Here is a 22,285-nt window from a genome sequence, read left to right as displayed (position 1 = left end):
TCCTTTTGGTGAGCTGTGGATTCAGTTGAGAGACCTTGCCTCAATATATAAGGAGATATATAAAGTGATACATGAAACACCCAAACTCAACCTCAGGTCTCCACCCATACAAACGTATTTGTGCTCATATACATAAACACACATGCACATCTCACACACACACACACACAAAACAGGAAAAGGTAGTTTCTTTTCAAAGTCAAGTCAGACAGCATGAAAGAAAAAATAAGAGTTTTCTTGACTTCTAGGTGTTTTACAATTTTTTTCAAAATGTCTTTCTTTGGGCCTTAGGCTTTGCTGATTATAGTTTATATTTAATATATTCCTTGGCTTTTGATTTAAATTTTAGGTTTTTCCTGCAGCTTACTGACTTCTCCCTTATGCATACAGCAAATCAGCGCATACTCTTTTCCTTTCCAGTAATCCATGAGGTGGGGCGGGGGTGGGGGTGGGGGGGTGGGGGGAGCTTGTTCAGACCCTGTGGTCATAGTCCACTGGTGTGAGGCAAGAGGGGTGAGATCAAAGGCAGGCCTTGGGAGAGGCATCCTGGCGAGCCAGGAAGTAGCCCCTGTTTTGTAATATTTTTACCTGTGTAATTATTATTTTATTATCTTACACATTACAGGTTTTACTGGTCTTGTCAGGTGATCTTGAAAATGATTACTTTCTGAAGCCGTATAAAAAGGCACTTTGTCCATCAAAACAGGGGAGAATAAAAATACCATGTGCAGGACTGCTGAGGTGACTCAGTGATTAAGAGCACTGGTTGTTGTTGCAGAGGACCCGAGTTCAATTTCCCACAAATGCATGGTGGCTCACAACCATCTTTAGCTCCAGTTCCAGGGGAGCCAACACCCTTTTCTGTCTTCCAGGGACACATGGTACACATACATGCATGCAGGGAAAACATTCATACATATTAAAAAATAAGTCTTTTTTAAAAAATCGCATGCCATGTATATTGTGAAATATATTATACCTCCTCTTTTTTCCTTTTTCTCTTGCTGTCCTGGGGATTGAACGCACAGCCTTGCACATGCTAGGTGAGTGTCCTACCATGTGCCACATCCCTGGCCCTCATTTTATTTTAGTTTTTTTGTTTTGATACAAAGAAGTCTTGCTAAATATGCACTTTGTAGCCTAGGCAGTCCTCTTGCCTCATCCTTTCTTGTAGCTGCAATTGCAAGAAAGTGCTCCTGGGCCCTGCCATGCATACTTTCCTTTAGACTAGTACTTGTCACGAGATGGAGAAGTTACTGTGGCAACACAGTGTTTATAGATCCGAGGAGGGTGTGCATATGAAAACGTCAAACCCACTTCTTTTTAAATAAATGACTAGACTATTCAATTTCTTTGTTTTTTAATTTAAGATTATTCAGGTTCTTTGAGGTAAACACGGTTTGTTCTTATTTGGTGAACTGATATAAAGCACAGTTTTGACTTTTGGGCCCTGAATTTTCTAATATTGTTGGAAATACCCTAGACAGAGTAGAAGCTATAAGGGAAAATTCATTTGGAAAATCTTGTAATTCAATCATGTAAATTCAAAGAGAACACTGACATAACTTGAGAGTTAAAGTGAGATCCTCTGCTTTGGTACTGATAAATAGTGAAGTCAATCTGTTCTGACCAAAGGGAGCTCAGGTGAGAAAGACAGATGCTCTGTAATGCTGTGATTGTTTACTGTCTTCTCGTTCCTTTGATTGCAGACACTTAGAGGAAGTGCACACAGTAAACTCAATCCACGGCCTGGGAAGGTAAGGTTATTTTAATTTCTGGTCCAGGTTCTCTCTTGGTCTGATAAAGGGAGACAAAATTGTTCAACATCCATTTTCTTGCAGATCGTGATATTCAGTGAGCCCGACGTCTCTGATGAGTGCATTGAGGTGTTTGGGGACATCAAGGATTGCAGCTCTTGGAGCCTCTCTCCGGTGATAGTTGTGAAAGTTGTCAGAGGATGGTAAGAGTGCGCTGCAGCTGCACCTGAGAGTGGGTGATAGAGTGCGCTGCAGCTGCAGCTGACAGTGGGTGTTAGAGTGCGCTGCAGCTGCACATGAGAGTGGGTGTTAGAGCGCCCTGCAGCTGCAGCTGACAGTGGGTGTTAGAGCGCCCTGCAGCTGCAGCTGACAGTGGGTGTTAGAGTGCCCTGCAGCTGCAGCTGACAGTGGGTGATAGAGCGCCCTGCAGCTGCAGCTGACAGTGGGTGATAGAGAGTGCCCTGCAGCTGCAGCTGACAGTGGGTGATAAAGAGTGCCCTGCAGCTGCAGCTGACAGTGGGTGAAAAAGAGTGCCCTGCAGCTGCAGCTGACAGTGGGTGATAGAGAGTGCCCTGCAGCTGCAGCTGACAGTGGGTGATACAGTGCCCTGCAGCTGCAGCTGCAGCTGACAGTGGATGTTAGAGTGCCCTGCAGCTGCAGCTTACCACAGGAATCTGGCTTTCTCAATTACTGTTTGAACTTCACTGCGTACTTATGAGTGAGTCTTTATCAGCATAAATGACTTAAAGCATTGTTAGTAGTAAGATAAGAAACGAGTGCCTAACACGTGGTTTTTGATTAGAAAAATGACATATGTTTATGATAAACAAATCAGAACAACACAGTAGAACAAACCTACTCTCTTTGTATATCTCCACGTAATGTTGCTTTGGGTACACTGGGGCCCGTCATGTGGCCTTGACTCATGAGTGTCTAATGAGGTTGGTAAGAATTGCATTTGGGAGCTGGAGCCATGACTCAGCAGGAAGAGCACTCACAGCTCTTCTAGAGAACCTGGGTGTGGTTCCCAGCACCCATATCTCTTGACTCAACACAGTACCTCCAGGTCCATGAGATCCAACATCCCCTTCTGACCTCTGCTGGTGCTGCATGCACACGATGCCCAGACATACTTGCAGGCAAAACACAACACAAAATCTAAACATGTAAAAATAAATAAATCTTTTTAAAACATCTTAAAGCCTATAAGCAAAGCTGGATGTGGTGGCCATGTCTTTAATCCCAGCACTCAGGAAACTAAAAGAGAGTTACTCAGAGTTCCCAGCCAGCCTGGCCTTGTGTATCAAGACCTAGTCTCAAACACACACATGCACACACGCATGCGCTCATGCATCACAAAGCTGACAAGCTAGTCAGTGGGGAGCTGAGTTCCTGTCCTAGGACACACATGATGCTGGAAGAGTGCTGACCCGCTTGCGTGTCTTAGCTCCTGTGCTCAAGCCCATACAAAGCGAGTAAACTTAAAGAGTTGAGATAAGATCTCACTATGTATGCCAGACTCGCTCAAACTCAGAGATTAATCTACCTGTCTTTGTTTCCTAAATGCTGGGATTAAAGGCATACACCACCACACCTAGACAATTATTTAAAAAGTAAATAAAATAAACCAAGCACTGGAGAGGTAGAGACAGGCAGGGCAGGCAGATCTCTGAGTTGTTCAAGACCAGTTATCTGGTCTACAGAATGAGTTCCAGGAAAACCGGACTACTCAGAGAAACCCTTTTTTCCCCCTGAGCCAGGGTTTCTCTGTGTAACAGTAACAGCCTTGGCTGTCCACTTTGTAGACCAAGCTGGCCTTGAATTCACAAAGATTTGCCTGTGTGCCACCACCACGTAGCCAGAAGCTCTGTCTTGAAAAACCAAAATAAATAAACAAATTTCCAGGGAAAGATAAATAAATTTCTGACAGTTCAGTGATACATTAACTTAAATTTTTGAGAGATTATAGCAGTTTCTTCCTTTTTTCTTTTTTTTCCTGGCTATCCTGGACCTCTGTAGACTGGCCTCAAACTCAGAGATCCACCTGCCTCTGTCTCCCGAGTGCCAGGATTAAAGGCATGTGCTACCACTGCCTAGCTACCTTCACAGCTTCTAACATTTTTTTTTTTTTTTTTTTTTTTACTGGTTGAGTTGTTTCTCAGAAATTCATAGGAAGTTCAAAAAAGAAGAACAATTGTGAACAAAATCAGAATATCATGTTTGTCTTCACTGCACACATCCACACCAGGCTGAGGTCAAGGCGGTGGGCATTGAACAAAATCAGAATATCATGTTTGTCTTTACTGCATATATCCATCCACACCAGGCTGAGGTCAAGGCGGCAGGCATTAAACATTCATGAGTCATCTGGGCATTGACCTCACACATGCAAGACGAGGCAAGAACTCAACCACTGTGCTGTATCCCCAGCTACCTTCTAACATTTTGAAACATCATTTTGCCAAATTACTAGCCTGGCCTTGGGCTCACTGTGGAGCCCCAGGTGGCTCCTCTTGTGGTCCTTCTGCTCAGCGTCTGAAGTAGCTGGAGTGACAGATTATATACCACCAGATCCGGCTATGGCCTAAAAAGTTAGCCATGCCTTTTTAAGTCTCCATCTGACTAGTTATGCAACATCTTTTCTAAGAGGACATTTAATATTTTAATGTGTGTTTTTAAATAGCGAAGCTATCCACTGGAAAAGTAAAATGTCCTTTCCTTGTCAGATTAGAAGACTGGATGTTATGCTAGAGACAAAGTTTGCAAGACAATGTGTTTGTGGTAGGAGAGTTATTGTCTCTTTTGCAACCCATTTTGTCTAGTTTTGATGATCTACTTTCCAATAATATGTATGTGTGGGGTAGGTTGGTGGGTCGGTGGGTATTTGTGAGCGCTTATGCATGTGAGTACAGGTGCCCATGGAGTCCAGAAGCATCAGACCCCCTGGAAATGGAGATAACAGATGGTGCTAGGAGTCAAAATGCAAGAGCAATCCTCACTCTTAGCCACTGAGCCATCTTCCCAACCCTTTTAGCAACACTTACTGGCTTTGTGAAGGTGTGAGTGAGCCCTCACTGTTTGCTGTGCTGTTTTTCTTAGTACTGTATGGTTGCTGGGAGAGTCTTTCAAAAGTACATATATGTTAACATATATATAGTTCTTTGTATCAGTGTATCCATTGATTCAGTTGTATACATCACAGTCCCTTTAAGAGAAACGTGTGGTAATATACATGTAAAGGGAAAGCTCACCCAGAGAGCACCTATGATCCCGGGTCCGTCTCCACTATCAAGTCCATGACCATGTGCCGTGATAACGCAAACATTCTGCAAAACACCTGTATAGATTTCTAACTATCTGAGGCTTGATAAAACCTAGTGAGACTAGTCTTAGGAAGAGCATATGCTATTTCTAGTTTATGTACAATATGGCCTAGCCAGGTTAGGGAATCATACCTGCCTCACTATGACGGATAACAGCGTTCTGTGTTTTGTTCTCAGCTGGATTTTGTATGAGAAAGCCAATTTTGAAGGGAACTCCATCGCTCTAGAAGAAGGTGAATTGGAACTCTCTCATCTCTGGAGCATGGAGGATATTTTGGATGAAGAAGCCGAGTCTGATAAACCTGCAGTAATTGGTTCCATCAGACATGTGGTTCAGGTTGGTTATGGGAAATGTAGACTTCATTCAGTACAGGAATGTGGGTGTCAGAAATAATTTTACTTAAAGGGAATCCTCATTTTGTGAAATAAATGGTAAAATATTTGATAGATACTCTTGGGATATGTGTTAAATAATGTAAATATTTGCATGCCATGAATTAACTAGAATAGAAAAGAAACATTCTAATCATTGAATATTTTTCATGATAAAACTATTCGGTAAGATTTCGCTCTGGCTTCCACTCACATCCCAAAGGAGCACTTTGCTGAATAACCTGGCTGTGATGAATTCTCTATGAGCAGCCTGCTTTTTTTCTTTAGACTTATTTTATTTTTTATTTGTCTGTGTGCCTACATATGTGTCTGCAAATATATGCACAGGTGTCCATGGAGGCAAGAAGAGGGTTTTGGGGATACCTGGAGCTGGAGTTCCAGTTGGGATGCAAACTCTGGTCCTCTGGCATTGCAGCAGGTGCTCTAACTGCCGAGTCATCCCTCCAGTCCCTTGCTTAGGTTTTTGATGGCTGCATGAAATTCTGATTTCCTGGAGACATTTAAGGATATTTCACTTTGGAAAGGCAATCTAGAAAGGGTTTTATGTTGTTTTAAAAATATTATTTGACTCTCTCTATGTGTCTTTGCTGGTTGGCTGCCATTAGGTGACCCTGCATTATTTGTAAGCATTTCCATGGTGTTCAGGCTTGTTGTAGGCCCATAACAGTGATCCTTAAACCCCTGAGCCCAAATAAATCTTCCCTCCAAACAACAAAACCCCAGATTTTTTTAAGATATTTGAGGTTCATTTACAGAGGTGGATAGAAGTTCCTGTTTATTTTTTCAGGAGTAAGGTGTTGTCAACATCTTCCTTTGTAAGCACATAATGTCTGGCATCTTACAAATGGAAGATGAGATAACTTTATACCGTAGACTTAGATGTTGTAGAGTGCAGTAGAGAAATGTGGACGGTTCTAAGGTGCAATGAGGGAGGGTGGAAAACAGCTTTTGGCTGCCAACTTCCTGGATCAGTTTTTCTAACTGTTTCTTTTGCTTTAAGATAGCCCTGCACTACTTCCTGATCGTCCCACACTTCTACCTCACGTGCTAGGATCACAGGTGTAGGCCACTACACCCCTGGTCAACATTTCTAAGCAACTTAGGTGATGATCATTACTTATCTGTTAGTGGGGTTGACACAATCTGGCTGTGTAGCTCAGGCTCTCTCTGAAGTTGCAGCAATCCTCCTGCCTCTGGATGTCTCTAGCCCCCAGAATTATAGGCATCACCACCAAAGCCAGCTTAATTTTTAAGTAGAATACATAGTGTGATAAGCCATATAAGATATGAGGAACACTATTATTTTATGTGTGTGAGTATTTTGCACCACATGATCCAGTGTTGGAACCTCCAGGTCAGTACTGGGAATTGAACTGGAGTCCTTTACTACAGCTACAAGTGTTCTTAACCACTGACCCAGCTCTCCAGCTCTAAGGAACACTATTCTAACATGTCTTCTCAATGGAATATTTTGCATATGTTTTACATTTATATAACACACATATAAGTTATATGTATATATAATACAAATTATAGGTATGTAATTTATGTTATATATGTACACACATAAAATATATATATTATAGCAGACACACCTACATTTTGATACACCCAAGGTCATGAAACAGTGGTAAGAATGAAGAGATTTATAAAGTGTCATGGGTGTATTTTTTGTTTCTACATGTTAAGACAAACTGTTATTATTTCTGCGGGGTTGGGAAGGAGACACGAGACACACGGGGTCCCACGTGGGTAAACTTTAATGGGGGGAAAAACAGGTAAGGGACGGGGGTGAAGAGACGAAAGGAAAAAAGGGGAGGGTTAAGGCGTCCCCCGTTTTTAAGGGGAAGTCCAGGTGCGTCTGGGAGAAAATGTCCTGCGCATGCGTGGCTTTCCATTGTACCACTGGGATTCGTAGTCCACTGAGAGGCTGTATTTTCTGTGCATGTGTGGCCTTGTCTCCAAAAGAACAGCACAAACCAAAGTCACAGTCAAGAAAAGTCACTATGGAGTGATTATGGGCACAAAACCATTTGGGGAAGAACCTAAGTGTAGACTTAGGCTAGGGCCACAAGACTTCAGAGCAAAGGAACCAAAAGTCTTCTGACCAAGGAACATGCCAAGAAGGTACCTTCCTGGTGGCCCTTGAATATGACCCCGAGATGTGTCATCACAGCAGGATGTGTGACCCAACAGAGCCATGTTGTGTAATGAGTGTATAGAGGAAGGGGAGAAGATGCAATGGCAGTGTCCCGTGAATTGTATGTGTATTTTCAACGTGTATTTTAAGGGGCAGGAGGGATGACTCAGCAGTTAGGAGCACCTGAGTCCTCAGCATCCACATGGACCATTTCATGACTGTGTAACTTCAGTTTCGGGTGATCGGATGGATGCCCTCTTCTGGCCCCCACCAGCACAAGGCATGCATGTGGTACATACATACATTTGGCACTCTTACACATCTGAAGAATTTTTAAATAAAGATTTTAGTCAGCTGTAAGAGAAAGAATAATGAGTGTATTACAAGGTCAACACACGAAATACTTATTATATATGTAATATATGTCTATGTATAATTTTTTCAGGACTACAGAATTAGTCAGATTGACTTGTTTACGGAGCCGGAAGGGCTAGGACTCCTGAATTCCTACTTTGATGATACTGAGGAAATGCAAGGCTTCGGTGTGATGCAGAAGACATGTTCCATTAAAGTGCACTGGGGCACGTAAGTCTTCTGTTTCCAATACAGATGTAATGAGGCTCCCTCGGATGTGGGTATGGGGATCCAAATGCTAGTCCGCATGCATATGCTTTTCCTGCAAGTATTTTACTTTCTGAGCCATCACCCCAACCCACCCACCCCCTTTTCCTGCGCTGGGGCTAATCCTAGGCAAGGACTTCACCACTAAGCAATATCCTAGCCATGGAAGCCACATTTTTCACGTAGGACTTTTCACTTATCACAGAAAAACCTGGCCACTCAAAGCTGAGTAATCAGTATTTCAAGTGGGATGGGGTCAAGGCGAACGAACGTATTTCTTTTGCCACTGTTAGACGATGCTGTTGTGTTGGCTACACAAGCCCCAGGAAACTGTAAGAGTATTTTGAAGGCAGTGGGAATATCTGAGACAGGGCAAATGAGGATACAAAGTGGAGGCACAGGACAGAGCGTGTGGTCCTTAAAGTGGAGCTCAAAGCCTCAGGCATGTGGAAAGTATTTGCTGGAATGTTAGAAAAACCCCTATCAACATTGCTTGGCAATTTATATAAAATCTTTTTCTTTAAAAAAGTTATTACTGCTGGGCAGTAGTGACACACACCTTTAATCCCAGCACTCAGGAGGTAGAGGCAGGCAAATCTTTGTGAGTTCAGAAAAAAAAAAAAAAAAACAAAACTTCAGAGAAACCCTGTCTTGAAAAACAAAAACAAAAACAAAAAAAAAAGAAAGAAAGAAAAGTTATTACAATTTATTTTTTATTTATGGTATATATGGTATGTATGTGTCATGTGTGTGACGTGTATGCTATGGAATATGTGTGGAAGTTGGAAGACAACTGTCAGGAATCAGTTCTCTCCTTCTAACATAGAGGCCCTGAGTACAGAATTAAGATCATCAGGAATCTACTCCACTGAGCCATTTTGCTCAAATCTCTTCCCTTTTAACATTTTATTTTCATGTGAGTTTTCTGAAATGCATTATTAGTTTAATGGTAGTGTGCTATATATAACTATATATTCAGAGATCATTGACAGGTTTTTTATGAATGAAATGTACAGCCAAAGGTTTCATAGTCTGTCTTGAACAGTGATCTAAGATAGCTCTGAGCTAATGAGAAAGTGCTCCTTAGTCATGCCGTAGCACTCTGTTGGCCACTATGAATCTCAGTTTGCCATTGTTGTAATCATGGGGAAGTGGTTTGATTGTGTAGATTGGAGGAACTGAGTAACCTACAGATCACAAACTCTGATTTTTAGTCCTCAGGAATCATGAGCTGAAACATTCAGGTCACCATAGGAAGCGTGACTGTGGAGGCTTTGACTTGGGGGTGGATAGCAGCCATCTTCGAAGAAATGAAATTTAGACATTTCACTTGTTTTGTGGTGTTCCATAGTGGTCCCAAGAGAGCTGCTAGACACTGGAGGAGTAGACTTTGGCTTCCTAATGGTTGAAATGAAAGTGGATTGCCTTGTTAGGTATAGAGTTTCTTGTCATAGGAAGTACTCTAGCAGAAGACAAATAACATTTTATCTACAGCTTTATAGGAGGGGATAAGGTATAGATTAGCTACCTTTATGACTGTTTGTTCTTTTTTTTGAGTGTCCCTAGAAAAATTATAGTAGGTTGTTGTAGGAGATGGCTTGTTTGTTCCGGGCTGCTCAGCCCCAAAATAATCACACAGAAACTATATTATTTGCAATACTGTTTGGTCAATAGCTTAAGCATATTTCTGGCTAACTCATATCTTAAATTAACCCATCTCCATTCATCTGTGTGTTGCCATGAGTCTGTGGCTTACCAGGTAAAGTTCTGGTGTCTGTCTCTGGTGGGGCTATATGGCTTCTCACAGACTCTGCCTTCTTTCTCCCAGCATTCAGTTTAGTTTTCCTTGCCTAGCTCTGTTCTACCCTGCTCTGCTATAGGCTCAAAGCAGTTTCTTTATTAACCAATGGTATTCACAGCATACAGAGGGGAATCCCACATCAGTAGGTAAGTGTACAGTTGAAATAAAAGAAGTATCCAGTAGACAGGTTAAGAATGAGCGCCTTCCCCCCAGCCCCCAGCAGCCAAGTGTGCTCCTTCCCTGCCTGTTCCCTCTCTTAGGAAACAGCTCTGTCTTAGTTCATTTTCTGTGACCATGGTAAATACCACATGCTGAGAGCTTAGGAGGAATACAGTTTATAAGCTCACAGGTTTAAGGCATGGGAGTCATCGAGTGAGGGCCTTCCTGCTGGTGGGGCCTATGAAGTCCCAGGGCAGTGTAGGGCTTTGTGCCAATGTGCGGGCAGAGGGGTGTGCACAAGAAACAGCCAGCCTGGCTACAGTAACAGCCGCACTGAAATAACCCATTTGTAGTCCCTGAATGGGTGAATTCATGAGAAAGAGGCCCCCTGACTAAATCTGACTGAATTACCTCTTGAAGTTCCTGTATGATCCTCTGTCTTAGTACCTCCCAGTGGTTAAATTTGAATATGGCATTTTGAGAGGTGTATTCCCTCCTCTCCATAAGTAAGAGAACAGCAGGGAAGGCATGGTGATGGCTTGTCATCAAGTGAAGGGCCCTTAGTAGGGCACAATTGAGGATTGCTGGCTGCCCTATAGAAAGAGACTGTCAAGAGGGGAGGAGAGAGAGGAAAATGGTTGGAGGCAATTCCAGTCTTGCCGGCAAGAGATGATGATGGCAGAAAGTGATGAGGCTTGAAATACAATTTTTTGTTTTTATTTATTTATTTTACATCTTAACTGCAGCCTCCCCTCCCTTCTCTTTCTCTCTCCTCCCTCCCCTGCCCCACACCCAATCCTCTCCTCCTCCATATTTGGTCAGAAAGGGGCAGGTCCATGGTCTACAAAGTGAGTTCTAGAATAACCAGCACTATTATACAGAGAAACTCTGTCTTGAAATACAAACATGCAAACAAAAACCAAAGAAAGAAAGGAGAAGAGAAAGGAAAGAAAAGAGAAAAGAAAGAAGGAAAGAAAAGAAAAGAAAAGAAAAGGCAGGCCTCCCCTATGCATCAGCAAGCCTGGCGTATCAAGTTGCCATAAGATCAAGCACCTCCCCCTGTATTCAGGCTGGGCAAGGCAATCCAGCATGAGAATTTGGCTCCTAAGAGCCAGTCAAAGCACCAGGGACAACCCCTGCTCCCACTGCAGAGCAAGCTATACAACGGTCTTATATATGCAGAGGGCGTAGATCAGTTCCAGGCAGGCTCCCTCGTTGTTGGTTCAGACTCTGTGAGTTCCCGTGAGCCAGGCAAGTCATTTCTGTGGGTGTTCCTGCAGTGTTCCTGACATCCTAGCTCCTACAACCCCTCCTTCCTCTCCGCGGCAGGACTCCCAGTGGGCAGTCCAATGTTTAGCCCTGAGTCTCTGAATCTGCCTCCGTCACTGGATAAAGACTCTTTTAAAGGCAGAACTGACAGTGTTTGCTGATCAGTTTTAGAGAGGTGCAGGGGGCTGGGGCTGGCCTGGTCTGAGATGGAGATCTGCAGAAATGGTGTGGGAGGGAGAGTGGAATTCAGTTGTTTTGGACAGGTTAAATCTGAGATCCACTCCGAGTTCACATGAGGGGCAGGAGGTAAATGGAAGTGTATGGAAGTGTAGGCCTGGACTGCAGGGAAAGGTTGCGGGGAGCACTTGGGAGTGCTCCACTTAGAGAAGTATTGAAAGGGCTGTGGGTGTAATTCAGCATTAGACCTGGAGGTTGGCCCCCAGCGCTGCGGCACAGAGAAAAGATTCAGTGTGTAGAGCAGATAAAAGCAAGTTTTAAAAGGGAAAATGACCATTGAGCTTGCTTTCAATTAGGTACCCCATTAGATCCCGAAGGCCAGTGGATGAGGTTGAGGTTTCAAAAAGACTTTATGTGCCTTAGGTACTTTTATGTTGGGAGATTGGGAGAAAATGTGTGAGTCTAGCAGAAGAAAGCATCTTTATGACCACTGCCTTTGGACGTCCCGTTCGACTGTTCGTTTCTGTGCCGGGGCCTCCTGAAAGCCGCCTCTGATTGTTCAAAGTCCAGCTTACTGAGCTTAGTTGGCGAGCTCAGACATTAATGCTTTTATAGAGCAAGGAAGTCTGGGTGAACTGATAGGATTGTTTGTATGTGACTTACTCTCTGTATTCACCCAGTCCTCCCCAGGCACCACACCCAGCCAGGGTGGGAGGGTTTACCTGCTAGCAGGCACTCCTCATTCTGCGGCTGTTGGTACACCCGTGCTCTGGGCCCTAGAGGGGCAGGGGCTTCTGGATCCCATTAGGAAACATGTTCCTGGGCCTGTCCACTCTGGATTAAGTTCCTCTGCACATGTGTAAGGATGCAATTGGCCTTAACAGATTCTTTCTTGAAGAATTGAGTTATTTTTCACTAAATTTGCCTTTCAAATTCTGTTGCTTATGAATGATTTCTAAACCTTCGCTTTAGTGACTGGCTAATAGCAGCACCCATCCTCCCTGAGGCAAGAACAGGCTTGCATAACTCTAGGGTCTATGTTAATAAAAACAAAGAATTTTAGAACTCCATAGGGAGCAGATGGTTCAAGCAAGGAAGGCAGGCTGACTGCTTTGTCTGGACTAAAGTTAATGTTAGTTGAAGAGTTCCAGCGCTTTGAAGTGGAGGGACTATTTTTTCACTAGCCCAATGTGCCTTATTATTTTTACCATGAAGGATGTCTGCCATCAACAAGAACATATGTCTATATGCTAGTCTGGAGCCTAGTAATGGCACAAACCCTTGTGAGTCTGCCACCCGCCTCAAGACTCCCAGCTCTGTTACAGAACTCTGACACTTGTTCTGGTCCTATTTCCCCAACTTTGCATACACAACTCTGCTAAGACTACACACATCCATTGGCTTGCCTGTACTTTTGTGTTTTTCATTGCTTTGTCATAGTAACTACATGTGTTCTACTGTGGAACATATTATATTAGTACCCATTTATTACATGGGCTTTCAAACACCAGGCAGGATAGTTCAGGAAATGCCTGCCTATCATCCACTAGATTCAGTGATTGCTCGATTTCCCATGTTTGTTATCTCATTTGTTTGCTTTTGTTTGCTTGAGTCAGGGCTTCTCTGTGTAGCGCTAGATGACCTGGTACTCACTCTGTAGACCAGACTGAACTCAGAGATCTGCCTGCTTCTGCCTCCCGAGTCCTGGGATTAAAGGTGTGTTTGTTATCTTTTCCTGTCAGTTGACTGTACGTTGCAGATACTCATTCCTTTGCTCCTACAGACTCAGTCTAAGTCTCTTTATAATGAAATAATAGCTATCACTTTGCCTAAGAAAATTAGCATTGTGTCCTATGAAAATATGACATCCCAGAACCACATCTTCCCAGTTGCCTCCAGGCTGTCTTTTATAGTTTTTGTTTTGTTTTAAATCAGGATCCAGAGCCAGGCATAGTGGCACATGCAGTATAAAGTGAGTTCCAAGTTAACTTGGTCACCTTAATGAGAGACATAGTCTCACCCTAACCCAAAAAGTTCCACTGAGAGTCCCTCCTTTAAGTCCATTTGTTTTTTTCTACCTCTGTAAGTCTCTTTGCTGCTCAGGCCAGACTTCTTGAATCTGTGTAGTATGCGCACCTGTGTGTGCCAGTGTGCTTGCCTGTTCATGCATGAGCCTGTAGTTGTCATCTATACTGACAGGGTGGTGAGGCCCAGGGATCTGTCTGTCTTTCTCCTTGAGAGCTGGGACCATAGAAGCATGCAACTATGCCAGACTTTTTTGGAGCAGGGCCTGTTTCTTTTCTTTTTTTTTTTTTATTTTATAATTTTTTGAAATTAAATAATTACATTATTTCCTTCCTTCCTTTTCCCCCTCTAATTCCTTTTCAATTGTTCAAACTTGCATAAGCACACGTGCACACACACACATGCACAAATATGTATTTCTAAATATATAAATACAACCTTTTCTGTCTGTACAGTGCTGCTTATATGTGTATGTTTGTGTTGTTTGGGGGCTGACCATTTGGATTGGATAACCAATTTGGGGGCTCTTCCCTAGGGAAGCCTTTCTCCCACTCTCAGCACTCCTTAGTTGTTTGTAGTCCTAAGTCTAGGGTGGGGACCTTATAAACTTACCCTTCCGTGCTAGCATGTTTATTGGTGTTGTTCATGTCTTGCTTAGGCAGATATGCTAATGAGATTTCATGGTTGTAGCTTCTTTGAAATTCCCAGAAGATTCAATCTCACAGCAAACTCCCTGTTCCTCTGGCTCTTACAATCTTTCTGCCCCGTCCTCTGCAATCATCCCTGAGTCTTAGGTACAGGACAAGACAGGCTTTTAAGAGCATCAGCCAGCTGTCTTAGAGCATGGGCTTTTCTGAGTAGTTATTTTCTCCTGATCCTTTTATGGTCTATATTGTCTAAATGATCTCTGTATGAAGGGTTAGGTCCAAAGGTACAGTTAGATTTATGGTGAACAGTTTTGGCAAGGGTACTTCATATGAGGTGGTGCCACGCATTTATGCTGTATCAACACATGACAAAATAGCCACCTGCCTACTGATGACATCAAGTTTGCTTGCCTAGTTAGTGAGGCGCTTTCCCACATTTCCCCCATTGCGGAATTATTCAGAAGTTTTGAATAACCTCATACTTAACCTTCAGTTAATTTTCATAAATATCAGGCCCGTGTTTATGTTCAACCACATCTCCTAGGACCAAACGGGGCATGTTTGGTTTAGTTTTGCCTGCTAGGTGGTCAGCTACTAGTTCCTTGTTCTAAAAACAAGCACACACAATAAAACAGATTTTTCTTATGGAACTAAATGGTATTTCTAAAGGAATGATAACACATATTTTAATATACAGATCAGTGGCCACTGTTTAGCAGTATTCGTATATGTTCCTTATGCATATATTCACGCACATTCATCATGTATGTTCTTTATGCTTACGCTCATACACATTTATTGTATGTTTATTATGCATACATTCATGCATATTCATCATGTATGTTCTTTATGCAAACATTCATGCACATTCTAAAAAGAAAAATAAGCCCATGCTTCTTGGCAGTATAGTTGATATCACTCTGAACCATAGTTTTCTAATGAGTTAAGTTCATTACCTAAGTACAATAGGAAAGGAAAAACATTTCTTTAGAAACAGAAATGGCATTACCTGAAGAAATTTCCCTGCTCTCCTGAAGCCCTGTGCATGAGTTTTCAGATCCCCCAGTGCACCTGGCATATGTGAATGTCCGTCCCGGTTACTCAGAAGGTCTCTAGCGCTGGCTCACTGAGAGAGGACTCTTCAGGACAGTCTTGCAGATTCACCAGTTTTTATGTTCTACCTTCTAGCAGGGTCCCCCACCTTCTATAGTGGCCATGTGACTAGCCTGTGTGCTTCGAGAAAGGTAAAATGGCAGTGTTAGATGAACAGACCCGTTATAGTTCAACCAAAGAAGGAAAACCCTCATGAGAAGGCTGCTTTGAGAACATGAGTTTAGGGCAGGGGAGATGGCTCAGTAATTAAGAGCACTGGCTGAGGACTTGGGTTCAATTCCCAGCACCCACATGGCAGCTCACAGCTCTCTGTAATTCTAGTTCCAGGAGATCTGGTACCCTCTCACACACATACGGGCAGGCAAAACATCAGTGTACGTAAATAACTAAATCTTTTTTTTTTTTAAATCATTTTAAAATTTCAGGGTTACTACATGAGCCACACATGCTGTTTATGAGAACCATCCACTTGTAAGGGAATCAGACTCAACAGCATTGTCTGCAGAACCTCCATTCCTTGGCCAAATCAAAAAGTTTGTGTGTGGCATGCCCAACCAGCTTTGGGCTTCAGGAATGCATGTGTCTTCCTGGCTATTGTGGTGTAGATATAGGAAGCTAGAGTGTCCCGTCAGCCCGCTGCCTTCTGGCTTAGAGGTATTATGGGCGTTTTAAAGACAGGCTCCTTTCCCCCCTAATTAACTTGCTCTGAAGAGAAAGCACTAAAAATCTAGACTGTATAAGCTGAGTGCATTTCTGCGAGGTAGAGCTAGAACGCCCGAGCATGTCAGGAGCCCCACCACCCGGGCCTCATCTTGCTCTTCCACTCTTTCCCCCTTCCTCTGTGACTAATCTGACCTAGGACACTGTTGATCAGCTTTGATCTCCACACATGTGTGCCACTGGGCCGCCTAGGCTTTTGTGTGTGCCACGGGGCCACCTAGGCTTTTGTGTGTGCCACTGGGCCGCCTAGGCTTTTGTGCACCTGTTGACAGATCTTTAGCAGGAATTGGGTGGCAAATCTCTGGGTAATTAGTCTAACGAAGGTCCAAGGGCATCTTTAACACAGACTTTCACTAAAATAGGGTGTTAGACCAAAGTCAGAAGCAAGAGCAAGCGACTCCGCCCTCAGAGCCTGCTTTGCTGTGAAGGGTTTCATTTAGAGCTCCCCCTCCGGGGCACAGCATCTGGGAACGCAGTGTGGTTGGTAGAGTGATTCAAGCAGACTAGCTAAGTTATCCCCTGTGTGGGGCTGGGATCAGGCAGAAGGAGGAAGAGAGGGAGAGGCCAGTCTGTGTTTCCGGAGGGACAGTAACATCTGCACAGTGCAATCACTTCTGCAAGAGCTGCACCTTCCCAGAGACACGCACTTAGCTCCAGTGGGCATGCTTTTATACTCCTCTGGACTGAGATCAGGGGAAGGTGGGGCTGCCATTCCCTGACCAGAGCAGAAGGGACAGTAGACACGCCCAATACAAGAACATGGAATTGCAACACCTGCAAGAGGAGAATCAAGAACTCAGAAGGCGTTGCTGCCTGGGGACAGGCAGCCCCTGGACCTTTAGCCTGGCGGACAGTGGTGTGTGCTGAGTGGTGCTCACAGTGAGGGTGTGTACACGGTGACTGTGAGCAGATTATGAATGGGAAAAACCAACTGTGAAAAGATGACAGGGAGTGGGGGTTGGGGCCAGCTTGCAGCAACCCTGCCTTGTGGCAAGTGATTTAAAACCGCACTTGTGAAATAGGGACAAGAGCATTCCCTCCCGGATTGCACTGTTGTGAAGACTAGCCAGGATTCTAGACAGCCTTTCATGTAAGTTTTTGGAAGGGGTCAGCTGTTAAAAATTGACACCATGAGAAATGATTAAGTATTTAGGAATGAAATGTTAATATAAAACAAAGCTTGAAATGGCTTGACTTGGGGTCTCTAACTAGGTGACAGAGATATTCACATGGAAAAGTAGTTATAATAAGGCCTAAATAAGTGGCAAAGCCAGCAAAGAGGAAGTCATAGGCCAGGGGGCACACCACACAACTGTGGTTCTTGCCCTCCTCTGTCAGAGGGGTCCTGTGGACCATATAGGACAGACCAGAAATAAATCCTGAGTTTCTGCTTCTTTGATTCTGTGATGGTCATTTAGGTGGCTGATCTACGAAGAACCTGGATTTCAAGGTGTCCCCTTCATCTTGGAGCCCGGCGAATACCCGGACTTATCCATCTGGGACACTGAAGAAGCATACATTGGATCCATGCGGCCTCTGAAAATGGTAATCATGGCACTGAACTCGGTGTTCTGAAGGCAGCGACTCTGTAATCCACCAGCTGTGACTCTGAACAGCAAACCTAGCTTTTATGGCTTTACCTGCATATATGACACATATAGATGAGCCCTATGCTGCACAGAACTAATAGAAGCAAAAACCCACCCAATTCCACAGCTAAGGAAAGGGGACAAGACTATGCCCTTTGCCCTGAAGATATCTTCTGCTTCACAGAGGAGATGTCTGTGCCAAGTTTCAGCTAAGAGCAGGCCCAATACGTGCATGAAATATTTATAGAAAATGGGAACAATGGTGAATAAAACTCCAGTTAGTGAGAGGAGAGGCAGGGCAGGTGCATAACTAGAAAACTTTCTGGTAAGTGAAGCTGAGTCTTAAACAGAAGCAGGGTTGTCATAGCTGGAGCTGGCCGAGAATGCAGCAGGATTGTTGTAGCTAGAGCTGGCAGAGAATGCATTTGGGGGCCAGGGCAGACTCAGAGCTGGGCAGGACATGCTGAGGGCCAGCCCAGTGGTACTGCCAGGAGGGACAGAAGGGGCGTGGTGAGATTTCCAGTACTTCCCCTCTCAAGATTTTTGCTTAGAAGGGACCCATGCTTCCTTTTCCTTGTTGCCGTATTTGCCTTGGTCTCTGGCTGTTCTGCTGGAAAGAAGGCTTTAGGCGGGATGAGGCTGCCACACCAGGCTGTGGTGTGTGCCACATGACGCTAGGTGCTCACTGAACACCAGAGAGTAAGGCCCCTGCTGTGAACTCGCTTGTTGAATTCCACTTTGCAGGTGTCTTCAGAGCCAGTCTGAGACCAATTTAGAAAGGTATTTTTATCTCAGTTTTATTTACCCTTTCTAATAAAACGTTCAATTTGATTATCTGCAGATTTCAATGGAGATGACTTGAGGCTTTTGTTTTTTTTTCTAAAATTAAATCCACTTTCAAAGAACCTGGTTTTATTAGCTTTGGGAATGCACGAAAGGGTTATTCCAAGCGTAAAAAGCAATTTGATGGTTTCAAAACTCTGACATTTATGGAGCCCCCGAAAGATGAGTTTTTAAGATGGTGCTCCATTTGTTGTGTAAGGTCTGGTTGAGTTACCCTGCTTCTTTTTGATTTCAGTTTATCTGGGCCATTTGAGGATCTTTGGAAGACAGATTGGTAGACCGTCTTCCAGTTTACCCATTACTGACTGTCGCCTGTCTAGTATTTTTATGTAATACTCTCTTCTCCGACTTTAGCTTTTTTTTTTTTTTTTTTTTTTTAAATATTTATTTATTATGTATACAATATTCTGTCTGTATGGCTGAAGGCCAGAAGTGGACACCATACCCCATTATAGATGGTTGTGAGCCACCATATGGTTGCTGGGAATTGAACTCAGGACCTTTGGAAGAGTAGGCAATGCTCTTAACCTCTGAGCCATCTCTCCAGCCCCTAGCTTTTTTATAACAACAAAAATACCTCCTTTTTATTATAAGACGGTAATAATCCCAGTCCTTTTAAGATGTTTTAAGTGTTACCTAATAGTTTGTCTTATTATTCCTCACTGTGTGAACTTCGATGCTTTTGGAGGCTATTTGGTTGCAAAGTCAGATGCCTCCAGGGGTCGGGCAGGAAATACAAAGGGGTGGGGCTGCTGGGAGTGGAACCAAAGGGAGTGGTGGCGATGCCAGCCAAACCTGTGCCCCGCTGAAGACGCCAGTCAAACCTGTGCCCTACTAAAGGACCAGCCCATGCATGTGCAGAAGGTGGAGCTCTTCCTGGGGGATGTTTAGTTATAGATGTGTCGAGCCTTAGGGTTATTTAGCAAGAGAGATAAGAAAGAGGAGTTTTAGGAGGTTGAGGCAAGAAGATCCCAGGTTTGAGGTTAGCCTGATCTTCATGATGAGTGAGATCCTGTCTCAAAAGAACAAGAAACAAAATAGCACTGACTGCTGAAATACAAATTAAAATTGTATCAGAAAATTTAAGAAACAACACAAAGCAAATAAACCAAGGAGCTTAGATGTAGCTCAGTGATAGAGGGTTTGCTTAACATTGCAAGACCCTGGCTTCAATTTCTCAGTCCTCTGAAAAACAAAACAAAAGCAAAACAAAAGCGCATGCTAGGTGTGCACACTCAGCTTAGCGCACTATGTTAGTCTCTGCTCTGGAGAGTCTCCTACCTTCATTCCATTCGATAATTATGGCATCGTCTCATGTAAATTAAAACACACCAGAAAGTAGTCAGACTGTGTACTCCAACTGCTGTGATTCTAGTAAACACCGTCAGTGGAAATCATTTTTTTTACTGTGCTTTTTTTTTCTTTTCAGGGTGGCCGTAAAGTTGAATACCCTACAGATCCCAAGGTAATAAGTGGGGAGAGAAAGAGACAGTGTGTGTTGGGAAGTCAGGGAGTAGGAAAGAGAGATTATTCTACTCTCTCCGAGTATGCATCCCTAATGTGACTTCCCTGTAAACCTCCCTCTACTGCAGCCAGAGGACCACCCCAGCATCACCTGCTGGAAGAGGCTAAGGGTACCAGCTATCCTAGCATGGCCTCCAAGGTCACTGTTGTGTTAACTTTACCATCCGTGGTTGGATCTGCTAACCACGGAGCAATAGATGAAAGGCTTTGAGCCAATCCCCTACTGTCTATTGTGTTCCTACACCTGTACCATGCACTTTGATAACATGGTTGTTTCTCATTTTTAAATCAACTTTAGGATTCTCTGGCTCTTTAGTATCTTTTTCAACTTTGGCTTTGGAGTGTTCCACGCTATGGGTGGAAGGAGGGGGAAGGGATGCCTAATGACTTTTGTTTAACTTTACTAGTAGGTTCTTATGTAGTTAATTTTAAAATATGATTTAAAGATTTAATTTGCGTTCCAGGACTTAGTGTTATTTTTATTATTACTATTACTATTATTTTGAGTTACATTTGTTTGTTTTGTGTATATGTGTGTGTTGGTGTGTTGGAACACGTGACATGTCAAGTGTGAAAGTCAAGGTCATAAGTTGGTGAGAGTTGGCTCTCTTCTTCCACCAAGTGTATCTGGGAAGACTGAACTCAACCTTCACCTGCCAAACCATCTTGCTGGCTGTTTTTGTTGATTCCAGACAGTCTTTATTATGTAGCCCATGGCTGGCCTTGGACTTGGCATCCTCCCTTCTCACCCTCCTGAGTGCTAGGGTTCCAGGCCTGTGCCACCATGCTCAGCTTGTTTGTTTGTGTGCTTGTGACTGTGTCTTCTGTGTGTGTGTGTGTGTGGGTGAAACCCAGGTCTCACATATGTTGGCAAGTGCTCTACCACAGAGGCACACCCCACACTCCTAGCCCAAGTAAATGCTATTGAATGGCAGATTCAATGCTTAGCTATTTATCTTCTCCCAAATTATTGCTATATCTATCTCATTTCTATTGCAGGTAATTATTTATGAAAAGCCCTCCTTTGAAGGAAGGTGTATGGAGCTAGAAACAGAGATGTGCAGTTTTGTCGCGGAGGGAGGTGAGACAGAAGAAACGACTGAAAATGACCGGCTGCCCTTTACTTCGGTGGGGTCCATGAAAGTCCTAAGAGGCGTGTAAGTAGACGGGTGACTGGTAAGGCTTTCTCTTCTCCTTAATGAAGCAGGAAATGTGCCCACCCTGAGACATTATTCTTGGTTATACTATAGTGATATTTTGTGGGGAGTAAGGGGTAGTGAGAATTGAACTCCTCGGGCATCACACGACAGCCCCAGCGTCCAGCTACTTTCCTAGCAGGTCTGGTGGATTTCAGCAGTGCTCATGTTCTCTCTGTCTGCTGTGGACTGGGCTGGAGAAAGTGGCTGGCTGGATGCTGTGGGGAGTCTGATGCAAGGCTGAGAAAATCAGCCACTCAGATTGATTTTTAAAATCTTATGTTCCAAACTAATGAACTATTCATTAATTTTCTTTCCAACTTTTATCATCTTTTTGGATTTTATAGACCTTGCACATTTCTTGTAGAAGTGTATACTGAAGTTGCCCTGGAAACAGGCAAAAATTTGTATTTTCATTACTGTTTGAAGAAAGTTTGTCATTTTACTTGCTGGGTTTCATTTTAATTCTCTTTTAAGTTTTCTTTATTTTATTTTATGTGTATGAGTGTTTCACCTGCATGTATGTCTGTGCACTGCATGCATGCAGTACAGTGTCCGTCCGAGGAGTCTAAAAGAGGGTATCAGATCCTCTGAAACTGGAGTTACAGTTCTCAGCTGCCGTGTGGGTGCTGGGAACCTAACCTGGGTCCTCTGCAAGAGAAGCAAGTACTCTTAACTGTTGAGTCATCTCCCCAACCCCTCATTTGAATTCTTACTAGATACACACACATACACAAATGCACGCGTGCACACACACACATACACTACACTCCTTTACAGAATTCTAATGTGTTTCTTGTATTTTCTGAAAAAATTCTCTTAAACATTAAACAATTCTCACTAAACATAAATTTGTATGCTATCATCTTTAAATTTAGAGAGTTTCGATAGTTACACCAATTCACACCTAATTTTATACTTTTGTCAGTAAAACTGTCGTGTGGGAAAGATTTTAAATGTCTGAAAAGCTGCTTGTGTCCTTTCTCTG

At 43.4% G+C, this 22,285-nt stretch overlaps 1 protein-coding gene across 1 annotated transcript in view; it reads left to right on the top strand.

Moving 5' to 3' along the window:
* The window catches only part of Crybg1 (crystallin beta-gamma domain containing 1), a 195,187-nt gene that overhangs the window by 149,700 nt on the left and 23,202 nt on the right, over positions 1–22,285 (top strand). The window contains exons 5-11 of the mRNA XM_057762700.1: positions 1,710–1,757; positions 1,842–1,960; positions 5,258–5,417; positions 8,059–8,198; positions 17,564–17,690; positions 20,007–20,042; positions 21,101–21,258. Of these exons, the coding sequence (XP_057618683.1) occupies positions 1,710–1,757; positions 1,842–1,960; positions 5,258–5,417; positions 8,059–8,198; positions 17,564–17,690; positions 20,007–20,042; positions 21,101–21,258 (788 nt within the window). The remainder of the gene's footprint in view (positions 1–1,709; positions 1,758–1,841; positions 1,961–5,257; positions 5,418–8,058; positions 8,199–17,563; positions 17,691–20,006; positions 20,043–21,100; positions 21,259–22,285) is intronic.

The sequence above is a fragment of the Chionomys nivalis genome, chromosome 2, assembly GCF_950005125.1.
Source record: "Chionomys nivalis chromosome 2, mChiNiv1.1, whole genome shotgun sequence".
Taxonomy (NCBI): domain Eukaryota; kingdom Metazoa; phylum Chordata; class Mammalia; order Rodentia; family Cricetidae; genus Chionomys; species Chionomys nivalis.
This window is presented reverse-complemented; position numbering and strand designations above follow the sequence as displayed.